Source organism: Amyelois transitella, chromosome 19 (assembly GCF_032362555.1).
Source record: "Amyelois transitella isolate CPQ chromosome 19, ilAmyTran1.1, whole genome shotgun sequence".
NCBI classification, from domain to species: domain Eukaryota; kingdom Metazoa; phylum Arthropoda; class Insecta; order Lepidoptera; family Pyralidae; genus Amyelois; species Amyelois transitella.
Window position 1 is genome coordinate 6,819,759 of NC_083522.1, and position 21,110 is coordinate 6,840,868.

The following is a 21,110-nucleotide window of genomic DNA, read 5'->3' on the forward strand; positions in this document are numbered from 1 at the left end:
TTGATTGAAGAATTTTATGCTATAACCATAGCAACCGCTTGTTCGTTGACAACGGTTTTTTAAAATAAACAAAAATTGATTGAATCCTTAGGAGGTTCCTAATGATCAATATATCATAAAAAATGAGTTTGATCAATAAAGCATTATAAATAATAATTAAGTTTTTAAAACTGCGATGCCCATCAGAGGTCATATTGTACTCACTTATAAGCAGTAACTGTAATTCAACTGATTGAGGTACTACATGATATGCAATTAAGATTTTAAATTGATCAAAAGGCAGAGAAATCAAACACAAATGAACACATCATGTGAATTATATTCGCACAAACAATAAACAGATGCACAAATATACAGGTCGATATATACACTTCCGTTTTTACAAAACTTGTCCTTAATTTTATCATATTTACATTACATCACAATGATAATTTTCTTATGCAGATCACCTTTTGCCACGTGTAAAATATCATGTCCACGTGTCCAATACAGTCAGATCAAAGAACTAAGATAATATTAATATTTGTTCACATGGAATTCATAGCAAAAACATCTTACAATTTGTTAATGGAAGATAAACATGTGTGGGAGACGCGAAATGTAATAATAAAGCATCATGGAATGTAAATTGAAGAAATTATAATGCAACTACCTAAAATATTAATGGTTAAATGTATTTCCGAAGAATTTTATCAGTTAAAATATTTTTAGGCCGAAAACCTTCACAAAATTATGAGAAATGAGTTGATTTTTTTGTTCTGCTGAGCTGTGATGTCGCAAAGAGCGTAACTCTTGCGAGATGTCAACATTGAAGTGTTCCCTAAGAAGCGGGCATAATCACAGCCAAGTGATTAAAGCCTAAATTAAAAAAATGTGGAAGATCATGTTTTTGACTTAGCAGTCTCGATTCGATGTAAGTGTCAAATAAATGAATGGCACTCTTTGGGTTTCTAAGTACTAACACCCATTAGGAACGAATATACAATTTCATTTTCAAAATGAAACATACAAAAATATTTATTATTTACTTATAGGTACTTCAATGGAAAATGGCGCAAATTTTGTACAATGTGGGCTCTAATATGAACAAACTTATTAACAATTCCTTCGCCCCTAGTTAATTTTAAAAACAATTTATCACTGAGAATGCACTGAGTATTTCCCGTGTGATGTTTTATCCTTACCATTAATGACTAACCGTTTGCGAAGAACAACAAACTTAAAGCCTCCGCCATAAGGCATTAAGACACGCAATATATCTATATGTTGTCTCGCTCATCATTTGTATGAGTGAGGAATACAATATTATAAAAAGAAAATAAAGTTTCCGTTTGTAAACGCAACTTGTTTATTTGGCACACATTCCAAAGACACTTTCAGATGTGACAAAGAAATATTTTGCTTTTGGACATTTTTATCACGGAAACAAAATCATGGGCATAAGTCTAATGGAAAATTGTGTGAATGAAACAACATATTTTGCGCGCCTCGTGCATATTTCAGTTTATACGTGTTTCAGTGCGGCTTCACAGAACAAGCTCATCAAGTTCAACACAGGGTGTTCACCAAAGCTCATTTTCCTTACATCCTTATTTTATAAATGATAGAACGAGTATAAACATATTCAAGACCGAAAATTTACAACATTCAAAAGATTTCAAAACTTTTTAACTAAGTCTCGCAAGTTAAAATCTCTATAGGCCAAAGAAACCAAATCAAATTAATTGTTGAAATCATAAAACCAGTGTTAAATAACAAAAATATCATTTCTTATATTTATAATTTAAATTTAAATACATTTTTACCCAATGCCTTAACAGCATATATACAAGAAATATAAATAACAGTTGATAAAATGTACAGTCAACAGCCCTCACATCATTTCTTTATTTGTATTAAGTGAAACCTTATTTACTATCATTCAAAGTAAAATAAAAGTATTTAAAAAATCCAAAAAGTTTTATTTTTGGATTTTTTTAGATACTTATATACTTTATCTTCTCAGTGAGAAAATTATTAAAAATTTACTTAAAAAGAAACAAAAACTTGAAGAACAGTGTGCGACATAGAAAAGTACACAGCTACTACCTGAGTATCGTAGTCGTATCGAACGCAGTATATTTTTTATGTGGTCCACTGTTCACAAATGTTGGTCTCGTGTGTTGTTGACTGTACTGACTGCAATATTTTGTAACTTGAGCCGTTGATGAATTGGTGATGTTATATATTTTTTTTACATATTTAAATGAACCGTTTTATGCTTTCGCTATTATATTGTAATTAAAAAATTATAATAAAGATAAATATATTGCTCTAATTTTTGAGTAAATTTAATCATCATCTTCTGGCTTAAGTTTTTTTAAAGATGACTATTTAAAAAAAATATACTTGATTCTACCATAATAGCGAGAGCAGATTCCGGCCGCCTATCTAAGAGATTACAGTTACGCCCAGAGTACAGTGGGCCGCATGTAGGGTCATACGCTCGAACCTAGTAACCGCTCGTCCGCTGAATGCTCTTCTTCGTCAGACCCTGACTTCTCTTTCTTTATAGACTGGTATCTCACCTGGAAAATGATAATTATTATAACATAATGGCTGACTTCTAGTTTCTATAAAATTTTAACTTATGACTTTCTTCGTAGCATAGTGATAAAACGCCATTAGTAATTTCATCTACTATATACACGATGATGTATAATAGTATTATAAAAATAAAATTATTAATGTTAAGATCAGTCCACTAAATGTAAACGAGGTCAGCGACCTAGCGATAAGTAATGAGTTGTAGTAACTACTTATTGGTGGGAGTAGAACAGTGGAACAAGTTATTAGTGATAAACTAATGTAAATACCTTCGTTTTTATTTTGGAGCTCACCCCTCGCGGGTGATACATTAGGAAGTTGTCCGTCACCCAGAATATTAAAATCTGAAACAAACATACTGAGCCTTAGTTATAAAATTTACTATTTTCTTATCAATCGGTTGTCACAGTTTATTAATTAACGCGTAAGTTGCTGGAACTTTTGGTTTCTAATCACAAAAATTATCTTTCAAAATAAAAAAATTAAAGATATATCGTGTTTCCGACTTGTATTTTGAAATAATTAATATCAAGATAAACATTTCAGCCGGATTTAATCCACTTCTAGGCCGCCCCCTATGATTATAACCAAACTGTATACAATCTGTACCCTAATAAACTCGTAGGACCACATAGTAAATCAAAAACTCGGCTTCACATTAATAGCAAAAAAGTTCACCAGAAAAGTAGGTTCATAGCAGAAAATAAATACTATTGACGTCAGCGGATCAGCGTATAACACTACGTCACGGCAATGTCCTACAACATGTTAACAGAATGTTTGATCAAATGTTCGGTTTACACACCAATACACGCAGTTAATTGGCTTCACTTGGCGTCGATGATACACCAAAATAAATAGAAATTACGTGCTAAAGCTGATTACAGCCAATACCAGACCTGTTTGAACGCAATAAGTATCGACGCACAATTTATAATATTAATACAGCGGGCATAAGCAGTCGCGGCGGACACTCGACCTGGGACCTCCATACATGGTGCATCATACATCACTTTGGCTTTGCCTACCCCGCAAGGAATATGGACGTGATTATTGTATGCATGTATTCTTCTTTTAGGCGATGGGCTAGCAAACTCTCACTTTTTGAATTTCAATTCCACCATTAAACCATTCCATTGAACATGGCTTTTCAGTTTTTTCAACAATGTTGGCTTCGTCTACCCCATAAGGGACGTAACAAAGTCAAAAGTCAAAGTCAAACGTTTATTTGCCAACTATGAGTCATAAATATAATACAGGTGGTATGTATAATTTTGCTCGTATCAACTACATGTAATATATGTATCAGCTACATGTAATATATGTAGACTTGGCACAAGTTAGTGTTATACCGCATATATATGTATATATAGTGACTCACGTTAACAAAGAAGGGTATGATGAGCATGACGACCGCCAGCTCCAGCTTGGGGTCGGACACTGGCGACAGTCGCAGCGTGGACAGCACGTCCACCACTGGCGGTAACCGCAGAACCAATGCCAACACGGACTTGGCAAAAGTCGCGAGCGCCGCGTATAGGATACACTGGCATATCCACGCGGCACACATTGGCGGCTTTCCTGTAAGAAGACGAACATGATTTATCATTTATTGATATGAATTTATAATTTTGTATATATAGTATAAAAAATAACTTAAATATGCTAGTTTTAACAATCCATTGCCGCAGCGCAGATTTCGCCTCTAAACATGCCCAACATCTGATAAGGTCAAGAGAGAAAATTATCTGGTCTTGGCCATTTAATTGTTTTTGTTTTTGTTGCGTTTGCCATTACAATTAGTCTCTAACTTACATAACATTGGGGCTAACTCATATATTTATTTCTTCACTCCAAAGGTTAAATTTAGAGTAACAGTTGCACACAGCACATAAGTGGAAGTAGCAAAGAAGTCGAAAATAATTCAAAATTTTTCCACTGTAAAAATTCATAATAATCCCAACTATCTCACCATATTCTCCAAAATTGATAAGTGGCACATCATAAACTCTCGCGTAGTACTGTGCCAATCTGATGCCCGCCCAAATAATGAGCAGGCCTAGTGTGGAATCCAACATGAAGTTCACTATGTACCTGCAGGAGAACATTAACTTTTCAGTTTTATAATTGGAGGACCAAAATAGAAAAGGATATAATTATTTTGCATCTTCATTCAACTCTACAGGAACGCCAAAATCATTACATATAAAAGTGAAAAACAGTCATTCATTCACTTACTCACTCATTCCTCACAGTACATAAAGGGTTTCTGGCAAATTGCATTGCATATTAAAGCGCACTCAGTATCTTATACTTGTTAACTAATAAGAAAAAATAGGGGGTAAAAATTTAACTAATTATTCAACAAAACCAAAAAGTGTGCGCAGCATAGCAAGCGCACAGTGTCCAAACATTCTGAAACTTTGTGCACTATTTTTTTTATTTTATCTTTTGGTGTTGGTTGTATATTTTATAAAGTTAAGCTTAATCATATTTTACTATGTCCTCAAATAGGCAAAAAGACAGATCATGAGTACCTGAGATTAACAAGCTTGCATGAAGAGAGTTATGAATGTAGATGAAGTATGGCAAGTAGAAAGATTTAGACTCTGCCTACCCCTCCAGGAAATAGGAGTGACTTTATAAATATACAAACCATGTGCATGGGTTTCCAGTTAGGTGTGGTGAGAGCCAGACATTAGCGGCATGGATGATGAGTGCTCCCAGTCCCTGTTTTGAGGTGTCATAGAACCAAATAAGCCATGGCCTTCTTGCATAACGAGGCTCACAGAACCTTTTTCCTGGAAAAACCAATTTGGATAAATATTGGTAATAAATGTTTTGATGTGATTGTAGAGTAAATATTAGTGATAATCGTTATTAATAGCTTTTGATTACTTTTTTATATTTCAATACATAAGAACTGTGTAAAAGGGAGACAAATTAATATAGAGATTATATTATCTACTACAATAGTATTAATAATTCTAATAACCTCAAAATATAGATTAAGATTTTTTTTCTAAATGTAAGTTTGTAATGATAATACTTCTTTATTCAGAAGTGTAACAGGTGGCTCTAGGCGCCGTCGATACGTACCTACGTAAAATTGCGACGGAAAAGTGCGAAAACTGCAGTTGCCTTGAACTTTAATCTAGCTTAATTTTAATTCGGAATACTCACCTATTAAGCACGTAAAAGCTAAGACAGCTAACAAAAATTGCATAAACCATCCATAGTAGTCCGTAAGTGCATCTTTTGAGCAATGTAGCTGTGAAAGGTAGTATTCAGGTTCGGAATCTGAACTATTATTCATCTTTCATGTCTTACACTCCAGTTAATAGGCAGAAGCTTCATAACAACAACTTTATATCATGTTGTATGAAGAGATCATTAGTAAATAAGAAAACTTTTTATAAAAACACACGACTCGTAGAAAATAAAATATTTAAAAATAAATGATGTACGAATTTGACTTCCAAATTACAATGAATGCCAAATGAGAATGACATAACGATGACATTACTATGTACTCTATTTTTCCAATGTGACAATGACACATTGGCGTTACGTTTACGAATGAAAACGAAAATATAAAAAAAAAACTAAAGATTGCCATTTACTTGACCTTCTATTTTAGTAGAAAACTACAGCATAAAAACTATAGTATGTACTAGAAGTACCTGGGAGACCAAGCGGTGCTCGACTTAATGTCCCCCTCAGCCATAGGTTCGAAAGCACTGGTTTTATAAAAATGGTTTCGACGCCATTCGACTACTCATGGAGTGTTTGATTTTCAGTAAAATGCTTGATTAACGTAAACCTGGAATTTTTAACGTAAACGTAAAATACTGGAAATCGTAAACGTAAAATGGAAGTTATGATGATAACTTCCAACCGAGACAAGGATGACATAACATTTCACATATGAGTATTATAATTCGACAACTCTGTCATAACGGAGCGGTTACGCGAAAGCCGAGAGGACCTAAATCGCCTCTAAACGTTTCGCCCGTGGAAGGATTTGGGTGCCCACCACGCTGTAATTACCCAAGAAAAACTCTTCATGGAAAGTTTAACAGTGCGGAATAGTTCGTTGGACGATCCGATTTACAATCGGCGCCTTTCGGTTACCGGGCCGGAAGGTGTGAAATTGGCTACCGAAGCTGCTGCTGAGACGGGTCGCCGGGTCTCAGTTAGTGGACATGCTACTGGTGAACCTAAGAAAAATATCTCTATCCAACGACATCAACGGATTGCTACCTGGAACGTCCGAGGCCTTCTGGCATCGGGGAAGCTGGATATTGTAGAAAAAGAAGCAGAAGAACATAAACTGACGTTACTGGGGATAACTGAAACGCATATGAGAGGCCAAGGTCACCAAACGACCTCAAATGGTAACACTTTATATTATTCAGGATCTACAAATTCCAGTTTTTGCGGTGTCGGTATGTGGATCCCACGCTACCTGAACAACTATGTGCTGGGATACAACCCAGTTAATGACAGAATACTGACCCTCAGAATAAACACACGCCCTTGCACGCTTAACATAGTCGTGGTATATGCACCAACGGCAGATGCGATTGATGAGGTCATAGATGATTTCTACACATCACTGGAATCAACGCTTTCCAAAATACCTGGTCGCGAAATAACTTTATTGATTGGCGATTGGAACGCAAAGGTAGGCAACACTACTCTCGATGATCACATAAGGAGCGTTGTCGGAAAATATGGGCTCGGTAAAAGAAACGAGAGGGGAGAAAGATTGTTGGAATTTTGCATCGAAAGAAAAATGACGATCATGAATACATGCTTTCAGCACCACCCAAGGCGTCTTTATACGTGGATTTCCCCTGGAGATCGATACCGGAATCAAATCGACTACATCATTATCAACACTCGTTGGAGAAGCTCTATTTTCAATGTGAAAACATTCCCAGGTGCTGACTGTGGTAGTGACCACTGCCTCCTTGTGGCCGGATTTGCTTTGCGTTTGAAGTCAGTCAGAAAGGGTCCCCCTTTGAGACCGCGCACACTACATCCAGCTGAAAAATTAGCATTCAGGGATGAAATGAGCTCTGCCCTAGCAGTTCAAATGCCTCCGACAAGCGCAAATGCGAATGAACAGTGGAACCACCTTAAAGAACTGGTACACAAAACAGTAGACAAAATATCCGAACATCGAGTAAAACCCAATCGACGGCAATCTTGGCTCTCTGATGAAACGTGGGGTAAAATCCAAGACCGGAAAGAGGTGAAAAAGTCTGGTTTATCTAAGCAAGAAGATCGTGTCGCATATTCGGAATTGGGCCGACTAATACAACGCCTGTGCCGCCGCGATAAAAACAATTTCGTTGGGAACATTTGTCAGGATATCGAGAACCATGCGCGAAAAGTACAAACAGCGGACCTCTTCAAGAAAGTAAAGCTGCTCTCGAAGCAATCCAAACCCAAAACATGGGTTGTGGAAGACGAGAATGGAACCCGGCTGCAGGACTTGGATGAGGTGGCTGAAAGATGGCGGAAATACTGTGAGGAGCTCTACAAAAATCCTCTCGATAACTCAGAACCTCCAACGCAATGGGAGAGTGGTCTTGCTCTGGAGCCGCCTATTCTGCTTTCAGAAGTAACATCAGCGATAGCTGCCCTGAAGGATAGAAAGGCACCTGGACCTGATCAAATAACAGCAGAGATCATAAAAGCAATGGGAATTGAGGGCGCTAAAGCAATTCATGAAATCTGCGACGCTATTTGGCGCACTGGAGAATGGCCCCATGATTGGGCTAAATCAGTCATTCTCCCGCTTCATAAAAAAGGCTCAACTACCAAGTGCGAAAATTACAGAACTCTAGCCCTAGTATCACACGCCAGCAAAGTATTATTGCACATTATCAATAATAGAATCCGCTACTTCCTGGATTGGCAGATACCACAGGAGCAGGCTGGCTTCGTCAGGGGCAAGGGCACGCGTGAGCAGATCTTGAACGTACACCAAGTGATAGAGAAGTCGTATGAGTTCAACACTCCCACCATCCTGTGTTTCATCGACTACAGCAAGGCTTTTGACTGTGTTACCTGGTCGATCCTATGGCAGATACTAGAAGAACTTGGTGTACCTAAGCACTTAATAGCATTGATCCAATCACTCTACCAGAACAGCCAGGGTGAGGTAAAGGTCGAAAAAACTACTTCCAAGCCTTTTAAGTTTGAAAAAGGCGTCAGGCAAGGTTGTATATTATCCCCTGTTCTATTTAATATCTACGGAGAGTATATCATCAGACGGACTCTGGAAAACTGGGAAGGTGGTGTCACGATCGGCGGCACCAGAATCACAAACCTCCGGTACGCTGATGACACAACCTTGTTGGCAGCTAACGAGGCCGAGATGATGAGCCTCCTTACTAAAATGCAAAAGATCAGCATGGACTTGGGCCTCAAAATCAACCACTCTAAAACCAAAGTCATGGTAGTTGACCGCGCCAACTCACTCCATCTGACTGGTGCTCTGGGTCTGGAAACGGTGGATAATTTCATCTACTTGGGTGCTAATATTAGTAACACAGGCTCATGTGAAAAAGAGATCAGGAGACGCATTGGCATGGCCAAAAATGCAATGTCTCAACTGGAAAGAATCTGGAAGGATCGCAACATATCTCGGAAGACGAAGATCTCGCTAGTGACCACTTTAGTATTTAGCATCTTTAGCTATGGCTCCGAAACATGGACTATAAAACAAGCAGATCGTAACCGCATTGATGCTTTCGAGATGTGGTGCTGGAGAAAGATGCTCCAGATTCCATGGACTGCATTTCGCACAAACAGGTCTATTCTTCGTGAACTCAACATCCAAACTAGGCTTTCCACCATCTGTTTACGAAGAATCCTGGAATTTTTTGGCCACATAGCCCGCAAAGATGGCGACAATTTGGAACAGCTGATGATCACCGGCAAGGTAGAGGGGAAACGATCAAGGGGACGTAGCCCACTTAGATGGACTGACCAAATACGTTCGACTCTGGATAAGGACCTACATGAGGCGCTCCACACCGCTAAGGACCGGGCAGGGTGGAGAGACGTAGTGCGCTCTAAACTGACTTGTCTCCGGGGAGTTCACGACCCTCAGTAATGAGGTTTACGACGCAAGAAGAAGAAGATTATAATTTGTCTTAAATTTGCAGTAATATAGAAAATTATGAAAGTATTTCACTACCCAATATTTTGTCACCAAATGGAATATAGTATAATTTCAGGTCAGAAAAAATATGTACCTAGGTACATATTTTTTCTGACCTGAAATTAGCATGTTATTTATTTCTACTTTTTTGTGTACTATATGAGGCATAAGCTGCTAATTACTTCACACTGTTTTGTGCTATCGAATTTGAATTGTCGAAATTGTAAATATAACTATAAAGAATCTTCGTAAAAGCGTTTAGTGATAACTGATAATAGCTAGATATAAATAACCCTTTTCTGTTGTTAATATAACAATTTATTCAATTCCAACATTAATGACTAAAATACTTTTTTCTACAAAAATACTTTTATGCTGTTAATCATTTAAATGCAGTGCAATGTGCTATATAAACATAAATGAGCATTTAGAGCATACTGTGGCGAAAGCTATACGCCACAAGTCACGAAAATGGAAAGGTATATAAATATAATAATCACAATACTTTGCTACAACACATTTTTCTCTGAAAAAATGAGGTTTTTGCATACATTTTGTACGATGCTATTCGTACTCATCAGTGACAGTGCCGGTAACTCTTTCATGGTAACTTTTTCAATAACATGATAGGTAAAATTTTATACAAATTAAAAAGCGAACAATTCGCGTGCAACGGTTAGAAAAGTATTACAGGAGTAATTTTAAAGCTGGGTGTTGTAACCCCAAAAAGACGTGCATTTGGTCGCCATTGCCGCCATTTTTATTCTTGTTGTATTTGCAAAATAAAAAGTGCAATAAAATACAGAATAGAAGTATTATTTATTTTTAGTTATCAGCAGGATATTTATCTTTACAAGAAATATTTTCATCAAGTCTTCAAGGTAAGATTATTTTTCACTATTCTATCAATAGTTCTCTTTTATCGATCATTTTATTACCGGCGCGTCCCTTAATTATTTTTTATAGTTAAGCGTAGGTACTGCCTATGATGTTTTGCCATAATTGACCACTTTTAGTATTAGCCTTTTTAAATCAGAATCATGTACATGTATCTACCTACTTACTAGGTACCTGCATTACGTTGTCTGTCTATATATAAGATACGTTCATATATTTCAAATAATATATTATATTACACTATGTAGATCTTTATTTCTTAGATAAAAAACTCTTTTTTTCGAAATATACCTAACAACATATTTAACATGTTAACCGGGACAAAGATGATAGTGGCCCTTTAAATATTTGTTGTAAAAGCTGCAATCAAAATACTTCAAATCCCTTGCGAGGTAGACAGAGCCAACAGTCATGAAAAGAGTGATAGACCACGTTCAGCTTTTTGGCTTGATGATAGATTTGAGATTCAAATAGTGACATGTTGCTAGCCCATCGCCTAAAATTATAAGTTTACAAGCCTATCCCTTAGTCGCCTTTTACGACATCCATGGAAAGGAGATGGGAGTGCCTATTCTTGTTTCTATTAGTGCCGGGAACCACATGAAAAAATATTTCATTTGGAAAAATTTCATCTGCCTATTGTGGTTGGTACAGTGAGATACAACCTGGTAGCAGACAGACTAAGAGTAGACTCTCAGTCATAAATTCATTTTAACTTTTGAAATGGATGGAACCCTAATACCTATAATGTTGTATTAAGCTTTCATGAGCATGGCTGGTTGACTCCACAAATCTGTAGAATGGCTGTAATGCTCTTAAAATAAGGAAAAATATTGTAGTAGTAAGTTTGAGCCATTGAAATCTTAACCACATAAGTTATGTTCTACTGTAGATGTGAAACTGGAACCACTCGCATGTATCTGTCTATAGAATAGAATAGATTTATTTTCAAAATTGGATACAAGGTATCACTTATTGACGTCACATAACTTAAATCTAATTATAACTACTGGAAGGATGATATTCAACATGTCAAGTTTATTGTCCCATTAACCAATAAAATATATTTGGTTTTCCTTTTTTATTAGGCTTATTTTAATATTTCATTGCAATTGAAACTTTGCTTCAGTCTTATTTGATGTCGCGTCACTCTCATGGGAAATTCCAGAAAAAAGTAAAGTAACTATTTTACACCCAAAGTTGTGTTCTGTGGTCTATACTATATCCATGCCAAAGTTTATGAAAATCAATTCAGTAGTTTTTGAGTTTATTAGTAATAAACTTACAAAAATACACTTCACTTTACTTCACAAGGTCGGTTTCAGATGAAATGTCAATTAAAATCCTGTTTTATTAAAGATTTAATTTTATTTAATCAAAAGATAAAAGCTGTTTACTAGATAATACACATACCAAGTTATTTGATGTCATTTCATATTGTGAATTTGTCCGGATGTAAGCATTAGGTAGGTACAGCGATTTGAAAGGATATGTGTTTATTTAACATAGTTTATAGGTTTATGTCGTACTACTACTATAAAAACGTCGAACTTATATATTTTTAATAGGAGAGTGTTAAAGAATTCAAATTGATGGAGTCATGGGATCATTCTGAGTTTCGATCATTAACTCATGGAGTTTGATCCGGCCAGTCATATGTATTTCCTCGTTTTGCGGCTATTGTCTGAGCCTACCTCTCTATAGGGGATAAAGATCTTTTAGCATAGGAAAGACTTAAAAGCCATTTGCTTATATCAAACACATCTAGCAATGTAGTAGAGCAAATATCTGAGAGTACACCTTAATTATATTTCACGTAGACTATTGTAAGCATGTCTAGAACAACGTTAAATAATGCCCCGACAATGGTCTTCCCCCTATACTGCGAAATCTTAAATACGTAATCTACTCGTTTGAAAAATCATGTCAGTGGCGTTTTTCTTGTGAAATGTTCCATTTCTTTTATCGATCGTTTGGTTTGTCTCTCGGAGCAGAGCTCCGGCAATCCATCACAAAGTCAACAGCTATGAAATCTGATGGAGCGCCGGGGTTGAACATAATACTTTTCGATTTCATGCCCTTTTTACTTAGGTGTCTTAATTTACCGTTTAGATTCTTCGGGTTACAAAATTTTAATCTCTTTAATATAAATACAATAAACTAGATTCCGTCCGTGGACGTTAAATTCCCGTCAATTTCCCTTCTCTTGTGAAATTTCATTAACTCTCTTAGTGGTCCTTCACGCTCATCTAAATAACAGCTTCCGACCGAAGCCCAGTAGCTTTCTTTTTCTATTCTTCTTCTTCTTATCTTATACAATAGAAAAATATTGTACAATTAGTGTGTGTAGATTAGTCGATAGGTATTTAAAATGATAAACTTTATATATAAATGACTGGACTTTATATATAAATGATGGACTTTATAGATAAACCCTTAAGATAACTTAGTACCCAGGTCATTTTATTTGTCATCAGATCTTTGATTCTAGGTGCTGATAGTTAATTCCCTACAATTAATGAGTCTTATGGGACCTATATGGCATGAACCTCTATGATCGAAAACGTTGAATACTAGAACATTAAGCCATGAACCATTAAAATTGAACTATTATTTTCAATAACCCATCAGAGTTGGCTGTCTGTGGGGACATTAAATAGAGTCACGTTATTTATTGCCTCGCGTGCGTGCACCGGGCTTATGGCTGCTTTTACGGTGTCCGCCATTTAATTTGAGCATACATGCAATACACACTACATGGCTATTACATGAGGACTATTGGAGAAAAACGGGAATCTAATTGTGCCTCATCCCTCTGCGTGTTGGTCGGGCGCGGTGGTGGTAGGCAGCCATGATGGGGGGAAGGCGACGCCGATCGCCACAGCAATCGAAAGTAGAACGTAATAATTATCGGTGGTGGCACCGGTGGGCCGGGGCCGGTGGTCTGAGTTCCCGCGGCTCGACCGACAACAAACCGTCGCGCGGCAACAGCTCATGACATATGCATGAGAGCGGCACGGACGATGCCGCCGCTTAAATATACAAGGACGGACGGGGAAATTACTACGGAGGCAAATACATACAAGATGTCTCCCGCCCGACAGAGCCTAGCGTGCGGCACGCCCACGAGCCTCTCCAATTACACTCACGAAACGTCCGACCGATGCCTTTCCCACTATTCTCGACTATTTTTACCTGCTAACTACCACGTCCTCTTCATAAGTCATGAAGACAACCCCATTACAAACTAAAGTGCATCATTGTAAATTCCTTTTGCTCTATGGCCATGCACGCAAACAATAAATAGGTAATTAGAGAAGAAGGAAATGGTATAGAAAATTCAGATTTTTTAAGTTTTTTAAATGAATCCATGTCTCGGAGTTCTAGTTTTGTTTCGTAGTAAATTTTATGATAGTGACATTTAATATTCTCTGCCATGAAGCCTGGCCGATATTCTGGTACCTGGAAGTGGCACGCCCTCGCGCGGTATAGCGCGCAAAGAAGTTATGATCGATAGGAGCATCAAATATTCACGCACACGGCTTGCCCACGAGGAAAAGGAATGGATAACCGCTGTCTGAAAGGCCACTAGGGGCGTACGCGGGCCTCGTTTTTCCCCGTTTTTTCTAATTACGTGTAACCACTTTACGAAACTGTAGAACGAACGTATGTAGTTCCAGTTAACTTACTGGATCATGACTATATAGTATAAAGCAAAGCCCCTTCCCGCGTCTGTCACTATGTATGTATGCTTAGATCTTTAAAACTACACAACGGTTTTTGATACAGTTTTTTATAGATGAGTGCTTCTGCCTGCGTCTTTATTCCCAGACAAGTACTGTCCGTGAACATTCAAAAATAGAATAAATTTATATCACTTGAATAGGCATGTAACATCTTCGTCTTCATCGTCACTTACCATTAGGTGAGATTTAAGACAAATGCCTAATCCAATATTAATTAAATTCAAATAACAGCTTTTAAAAAATGTTATATTTGCGTAGCCGGGTTGTGTCGCTAGTCACTACATATTACAAAGTCTTCCTAATTTCTCTGTCCATATACCCATTAATCTCGGAAATTCGTGGACGGATTTTGTTACTGTTTGAAATGTTGTAAAGGGGTTTTCTGAGGAAGATTTATATCTATAAATGCTACCCGTTTGAAGTCGGGGCGGTTACCTAGTAATCCAATAAAAATAAGTTAGTCTTGCATATTATAGGCAAATGGGGTAGAATTTGTGATCTATTTGATGGCAGCTGATATGTATGAAAGATACAGCTTTTTTACGACTTGTTATCAAAAAGAAATAGATCCGAAGTGTCTCGGCGGGGCAGTTCTTGCGCTTAACTCTCGTATGTCTGCTGACTCTCTTGTATTTTAAGCCGTTGAACGTATTCTGGTATCCGACGGATAACTCATCCCCATTAAAATTAAACCAATCCAACCAAATCCAATTAAAAGCTTTTACTTTAAATGTCGCTGTCATAATAATTAATATAGTCATTTTATTTCAGAAATAAATTGAATATACACTCAAAAATATGTAGAGAAGATTGCCCCTAAACGTGGTAAGGTAACGCGTTCGCGGCCCGTTAAGCATTATTCGAAGCTCAGAGCGAATAGGGCTGGCGCCCTGGACCGTGAAATAAGCGTGATTGCTTTGTATCAAGTACGGCGTTTACTTTATCAAATTATTGAATATATGTACTCACTGCACAGATATTATTTTAATTTCATATGTCTAGTCTAAGCTTTCATCTAACATTTTCAAACCTGAAATGTTATCTCGCTTGAATATTCAGTCATCGTAACCACTACTTTTAATTTACAAAATACGCACAATTGTGCGTATTTTGTAAACGCTTATATCCCTTGTGTGGTAGACAGAGCCAACAGTCTTGAAGACAGATAGAATTGAGATTCAAATAGTGACAGATTGCTAGCCCATAAATAAATTGTAAATAAATAGAAATAAATACTACAATTTAATTAGTATTTCCTAAGAGACCAAAACTAGGCTTAGCTTATAATAACAAGGTGTTTTCAGAACTGTGTTCCATAATCGAGTTTTCCTTTGCCGAGGAGCTTTGCCAAAGCCTCTATCAATAATAGATTAGGCCCTTGCCAACCTTTGCGCAGTCCTCGTTTTCTAAATGTCCCCAAATTTATCGCGTAAGAATAACTAAGCGAAATATACGATACGGGCGTGTACTCCGCGCTCACACCTAGACATCCATTTAAAGAGAACCAAATATTTATTCCATGAGTTTATCCTCTACATCCCCGAAGAGAAGGGCATAAACCTAAATATACGAGCGAATCGAGACCGCTCTGCCCTATTGCTAGTATTTTGACTTGTCATTGTGAATTTGAATAATTAAAATCGTTAAGGAGACTGACACTAATTGCCGTCGATTTTCTTATCGTTTTGTCATTAGAACAATTGTATACCTGGGTAAAATTACATTCCAAGTTTATCCACTATCTTTGAGTTGCATACGTAACTTTTAATAAAGTTTTAATTTATATTGGAACTGTGTGATTATTATAGATAGCCACTAATTTAAATTGGAAGACATCTGTCGATTCCCTTACAGTGGTGGGCTCACTGGCAGGGTGGCGTGCGCTGGCCGCGTTCTCATCGGCCGCTGAATATTTCAGCAGCCAGCGAGGAGCAAATTACAGACTACGCTCCTACTTACCCTCACGACTTCTACAATTACGCGTTTAAAATAATATTCTTCGGAAAGACACCGTCTGGGACAATTAGGTCAGCACTGCATGATTGTCGCAGCAGTTGTTGGCTCCCACACGTTCTTTGTTTGCTCGCACCTGATGTTTCGCACATAAATTAGGCACTAATTTAAATCATTGTTTTTGTCCGTGTCCTGAAAGTGACCTAGTTCTTTTGTGCAGGTATTCCATATTATAGAGTACTAGCGGCCCGCCCCGGCTTCGCACGGGTGGACATATTTTTGTGTTTTATATTTTGAAATAAATTTATTTCAAAACAAATTTATGCCTATGTCACTTTTGAAGGTCTATTTTATATCTTATTCTTATTCTTTATATTTATTCCACACAAACATACAAAAATACAAATCTTTCCTCTTTATTATTAGTGTGGATTATTAGTGTGGATGTGGAAAATACAAATCTTTCCTCTTTATTATTAGTGTGGATATGTTAAAGAGTAACCAGTTTCTTGAAAGTTAAACATCAGTATTCAAAATCCCTCAATTTAGTATGTCATGCTTAACAACTTCTGCTGAGGTACCATTTTTACATATCTGATATATTCTTTATTTCCAATGACACATAAACATGCACTACGCATAGGTCAAATTACGTGCCCAGCACTGTTTGCTAAAAAACGCTGGTAATATAAGATTCAAAAAGGATGTTCTCGTTTTTTTATTGAATCCACATTCATATTATCATACATCGGTATCAGCCATCACTGTCACGTAATGAATTGTTTACGAACGCCTTCCTTAATGTATGTATTTTTTGTCAAAGATTAATACATTTTTCATATGAAAAATGTTCGATATACTCATTATTGGTTCCTACCAATGTTTATAAAATGCATATAAAATAAAAAATACTATTACATGCACATTCTGCAGTCTTACATTTGAAATATGAATGGAAATTCCCTTACTCTTTACTACCGGTCCTTTAGATTTAACATTAATTAATATCTATGGTATTATTTGAGCGCTGAGTTATTGCTAGGCTTACATAAAATAAACCAATGTATCATTCCATGAACATAAAAACAGAACCGAAGTCCATTATTTGTGGAATATACATTGCATAAAGTGCACTACTGCACTATCACGGTACAGCCATCACTATATTATTCGTATTGATGTTCAATTTAAAATAGCCAATATGAGCGACAGTTATATAATCTTGTCTTTCCACAAATAGTGCATTTGTGTTGTTGCCTCGTTGTCTCGGCAACGATTGTCTTCGATGTCACATCATGGACGGAGCTATTAGCTATTGACAAATACCTATATGTACACAAGCTGTATTAGTTGTTTGTACGTAAAATAATATTCCAAAGAGACAGGGTGTGCGTGTTTGACTACAATGATTATTTTGTGGTGGTCAACTGATTAAGGATGTAATGGTGGCATCCAATAAATTGAAGAATTCAGGTCATGTCGACCAATGAGTCGTTCTTTCCGAATAAAACAAACAAGTTTCCTATTATTTTTTTTATTATTTTGGCTTTGGTGTCTGTATTAAAATCTTGTTTCTAAGATTTTATCTAGCAACGGAATTGCCATTTCATCGTTGCTTAGATTATACGAGATTGAGTAGTTACCCATCTTGTTAAATCTTCGAGTGGTACCCCATATCTGTTATGTGGGGTTTGCTTTCTTTTTTGTATTTCTCCCTATCATTGATTCCAACTTGACACTGGTTGTGCTCTTTTTTACGCAGTCAACTCTCCATACGGATTTATGAGCCATTTCTGGTATATCATGAAATTTTGTTTATAAGTCAAGTATTTTTCCTCATTTCGCCTAGCCATAATGTTTAAACTTTATGTAAAAAATATTCATATTTTGGTCATGACTATTGGGGAAAAGGAAAGAAGTAAACATGTTGGATATATTACCTTTTTATTACCGTAACACAACGAAACGTGCATTGAAGACGATAATAATATTACTTAGTAAATCGGTGCCGTATAGTTCCCGGCACCAATAAAAATAATAGTTTAAAAAAAACTAAAAAACTACGCTTTTATTGCTAATCAAACTAAAAAATAGAAAATAAAAATTAATGACAAAGGAATTATAAAACAGTAGTAGCAAGTCGAACAATCAGTTATAGTCAATTACCTCCGATTAAAATTATAACAAAATTAAATTTATAAACAAAACAATTTAAATCTGAGTAAAAAGCGTGGGGTGCTTGATGTAGTAAATATTAAAATCATTCTATTAGCATATATTTATGACAAGAGAGATATGAAAATGAAGTAAAATGCACCCCACGCTTTTTACTCCGATTTAAATTGTTTTGTTTATAAATTTAATTTTGTTATAATTTTAATCGGAGGTAATTGACTATAACTGATTGTTCGACTTGCTACTACTGTTTTATAATTCCTTTGTCATTAATTTTTATTTTCTATTTTTTAGTTTGATTAGCAATAAAAGCGTAGTTTTTTAGTTTTTTTTAAACTATTATTTATTTTCTATTTTTTAGTTCAATTTGCAATAAAACGCATAGTTTTTTAGTTTTTTTATACAATTATTTTTTGGAAGTTAACACTTCTAGTATAACTATCATACTAGAAAAGACTTTTGCAACCATGCGCCCATCGCCGGAGGTTTTCACAACTAACTTTCTTAAAGTTATATGTGGCCTGATTGGATTAAATCTCATAATATTCTCATAATGATGATTCTTTTTTAGGCGATGGGCTTGCAACCTGTCACTATTTGAATCTCAATTCTATCTTAAAGCCAAATAGCTGAATGTGGCCTATCAGTCTTTACAAGACTGTTGGCTCTGTCTACCCCGCAAGGGATATAGACGTGATTATATGTATGTATGATGACTGTTAAACCCAGTTGAAAAGAATTTTATAGTGATAAATCACTGTTAATAATATTTTTGACTATCCAGCAAACATAATAATTTTCGATTGTGGCCTTGCCAGGAATCAAACCACAAGATTAAGAGGCAGATTGATACAGGAACAAAAATATTTCAAACATACCTCCACTGCCTTTACAACCAGGAACGCAACAATGTTTATCTGAAGACATCGTGGCACTTTCGTTGTAAAACTGTCTTTCACAAAAACAAACACAAACTTGGGACTCCTATCTCAAATAATCAGGTACTTTTTACAGGAGTCCTATCTAAAAAATATCTGCACAACACAGTGAACACAGTCAGAGTCCAATCTCAGATGATAAAATCACACGAATATCCGGAAGAACAAAGCTCGACTCAACGGAAGATTCCAAACTACAAATAACGACAAGTTATCAGCACAAAACAAAGTGCAAATAGGTAAATACACAGGCACCGGTATAAAAAAAACAGAAAGAAAGTTTACAGGTTTTCTAATCGAATTCAAAACAAAACTTACTGCAAAACTTATTTGACATAAAAAACTGTCACTCATGTCTTAAACGAGTATTACAGTGTTGCTATTATAAATAGGCAAAAGATACCTAATGTTAATTCAAGAATTGCATTAATATGTTAAATACGTATTAAATATCGCAAAGTTCTGTAGGTAGTAACTTTATTCTTGTATTGTTGTAAATTTAGTTGTTCAATTTTCATTTATTACTTTTGTTTTATTACTTATATATTTTTTATTGTTTTAAAATATTCTACTAATTCTACTATTGTTTCTAATGGTAATTCTAAATGGAGCGATGCGATGAAATAAAAAAGCCTCAGGTTAATAGTAACATTATATGGAAATATATTACATCTCTTTTTGGACTCCTTATACGTCAGAACTTCTTGGTTTCTTGTATGGAGATTACTGGCACTGGTGCTATCTCTGTCTCTCTTACTCTCATACGAAGGATCTAAAAATGAATTTATTAATCCTGGCAGTTTTAATAAGGATAATGAGAAACTCTTATCAAAATATTGCATTGTCATCGGTCCTTGATACGTGTGCAAAGTTTCAAGTTGATCAGACGTTTAGAAATCAGTGAAAATTAAGCTCAAAGATTCCGTTACATACATACATACATACATACATACATACATACAACCCAAGCTAATAAAAGCGTAGTAAAAAGTATAGGACCACTCCTTCTCTTTCCCATGGATGTCGTACAAGGCGACTAAGCGTTAGGCTTATAAACTTGGGATTCTTCTATTAAACGCTGGGCTAGCAACCTGTCACTATTTGAATCTCAAATCTATCACCTATCAAAAGCCAAAAAGCTGAATGTGGTCTTTTTAAGATTGTCAGCTCTGTCTACCCCGCAAGGGATATAGACGTGACTATATGTATGTATGTATAATCGAAAAATAGGGCGCTTTCCTGTCTCGTTTTTATTTCTTCACTCCCCACAACTGTAATTTAAGCATCTTTTAGGGAAAATTCTGCTCAGTACCTTTCGTTTAAACGATATAATATCGTAGTTTAACGGTGTATAAAATTGACATTAGATTAACTAATTAATTAATCATTTTAAGGAATGTGCAATCAAAACATGTTTTTCGTTATTAATTGTCAATAAAAATTGATAGAAACAATCGTCTTCCATATTTCACAACAGACAGTAATTATTATTCTGAGAAAGACTGTCATCAAATGATACCATCTCTCTTTGGAACCTTACTTTCTTTTCACTTGAATTTATTGTCTCTAAAATTTACTTTTAAAATCTATAATGTTAGTCAGTTATGAACAACGTTTATCGTTTAAATTTGTAAA

At 35.9% G+C, this 21,110-nt stretch overlaps 2 protein-coding genes across 3 annotated transcripts in view; one reads left to right on the forward strand and one right to left on the reverse strand.

The window, feature by feature from the left end:
* Nucleotides 1-301: 301 nt before the first annotated feature.
* Nucleotides 302-6,074, reverse strand: LOC106132802 (store-operated calcium entry regulator STIMATE). The gene is made up of 6 exons (XM_013332336.2): nucleotides 5,770-6,074; nucleotides 5,243-5,387; nucleotides 4,559-4,680; nucleotides 3,968-4,167; nucleotides 2,856-2,930; nucleotides 302-2,567 (listed from the first exon to the last, which is right to left on the reverse strand). The coding sequence occupies exons 1-6, from the start codon at nucleotides 5,900-5,902 to the stop codon at nucleotides 2,478-2,480; spliced, it is 765 nt and encodes a 254-aa protein (XP_013187790.1). The 5' UTR covers nucleotides 5,903-6,074; the 3' UTR covers nucleotides 302-2,477.
* Nucleotides 6,075-10,475: 4,401 nt separating this feature from the next.
* The window catches only part of LOC106132684 (heterogeneous nuclear ribonucleoprotein K), a 29,051-nt gene continuing 18,416 nt past the window's right edge, over nucleotides 10,476-21,110 (forward strand). The window contains exon 1 of one of the 2 annotated variants that reach the window (XM_060949557.1): nucleotides 10,476-10,647. The gene's annotated coding sequence lies outside the window, so the exon portion shown is untranslated. The remainder of the gene's footprint in view (nucleotides 10,648-21,110) is intronic. The other variant, XM_060949556.1, reaches the window with a different exon arrangement.

What these genes read in the sequence shown, in the direction of transcription:
- LOC106132802 (XM_013332336.2), bottom strand. Translation starts at nt 5,902, where the DNA reads ATGAATAATAGTTCAGATTCCGAACCTGAATACTACCTTTCACAGCTA. An exon ending in AGCTTTTACGTGCTTAATAG is followed by an intron (nt 5,388 to 5,769) that starts GTGAGTATTCCG and finishes TGGTTTTTCCAG; the next exon opens with GAAAAAGGTTCTGTGAGCCT. An exon ending in TATCAATTTTGGAGAATATG is followed by an intron (nt 4,168 to 4,558) that starts GTGAGATAGTTG and finishes GTCTTCTTACAG; the next exon opens with GAAAGCCGCCAATGTGTGCC.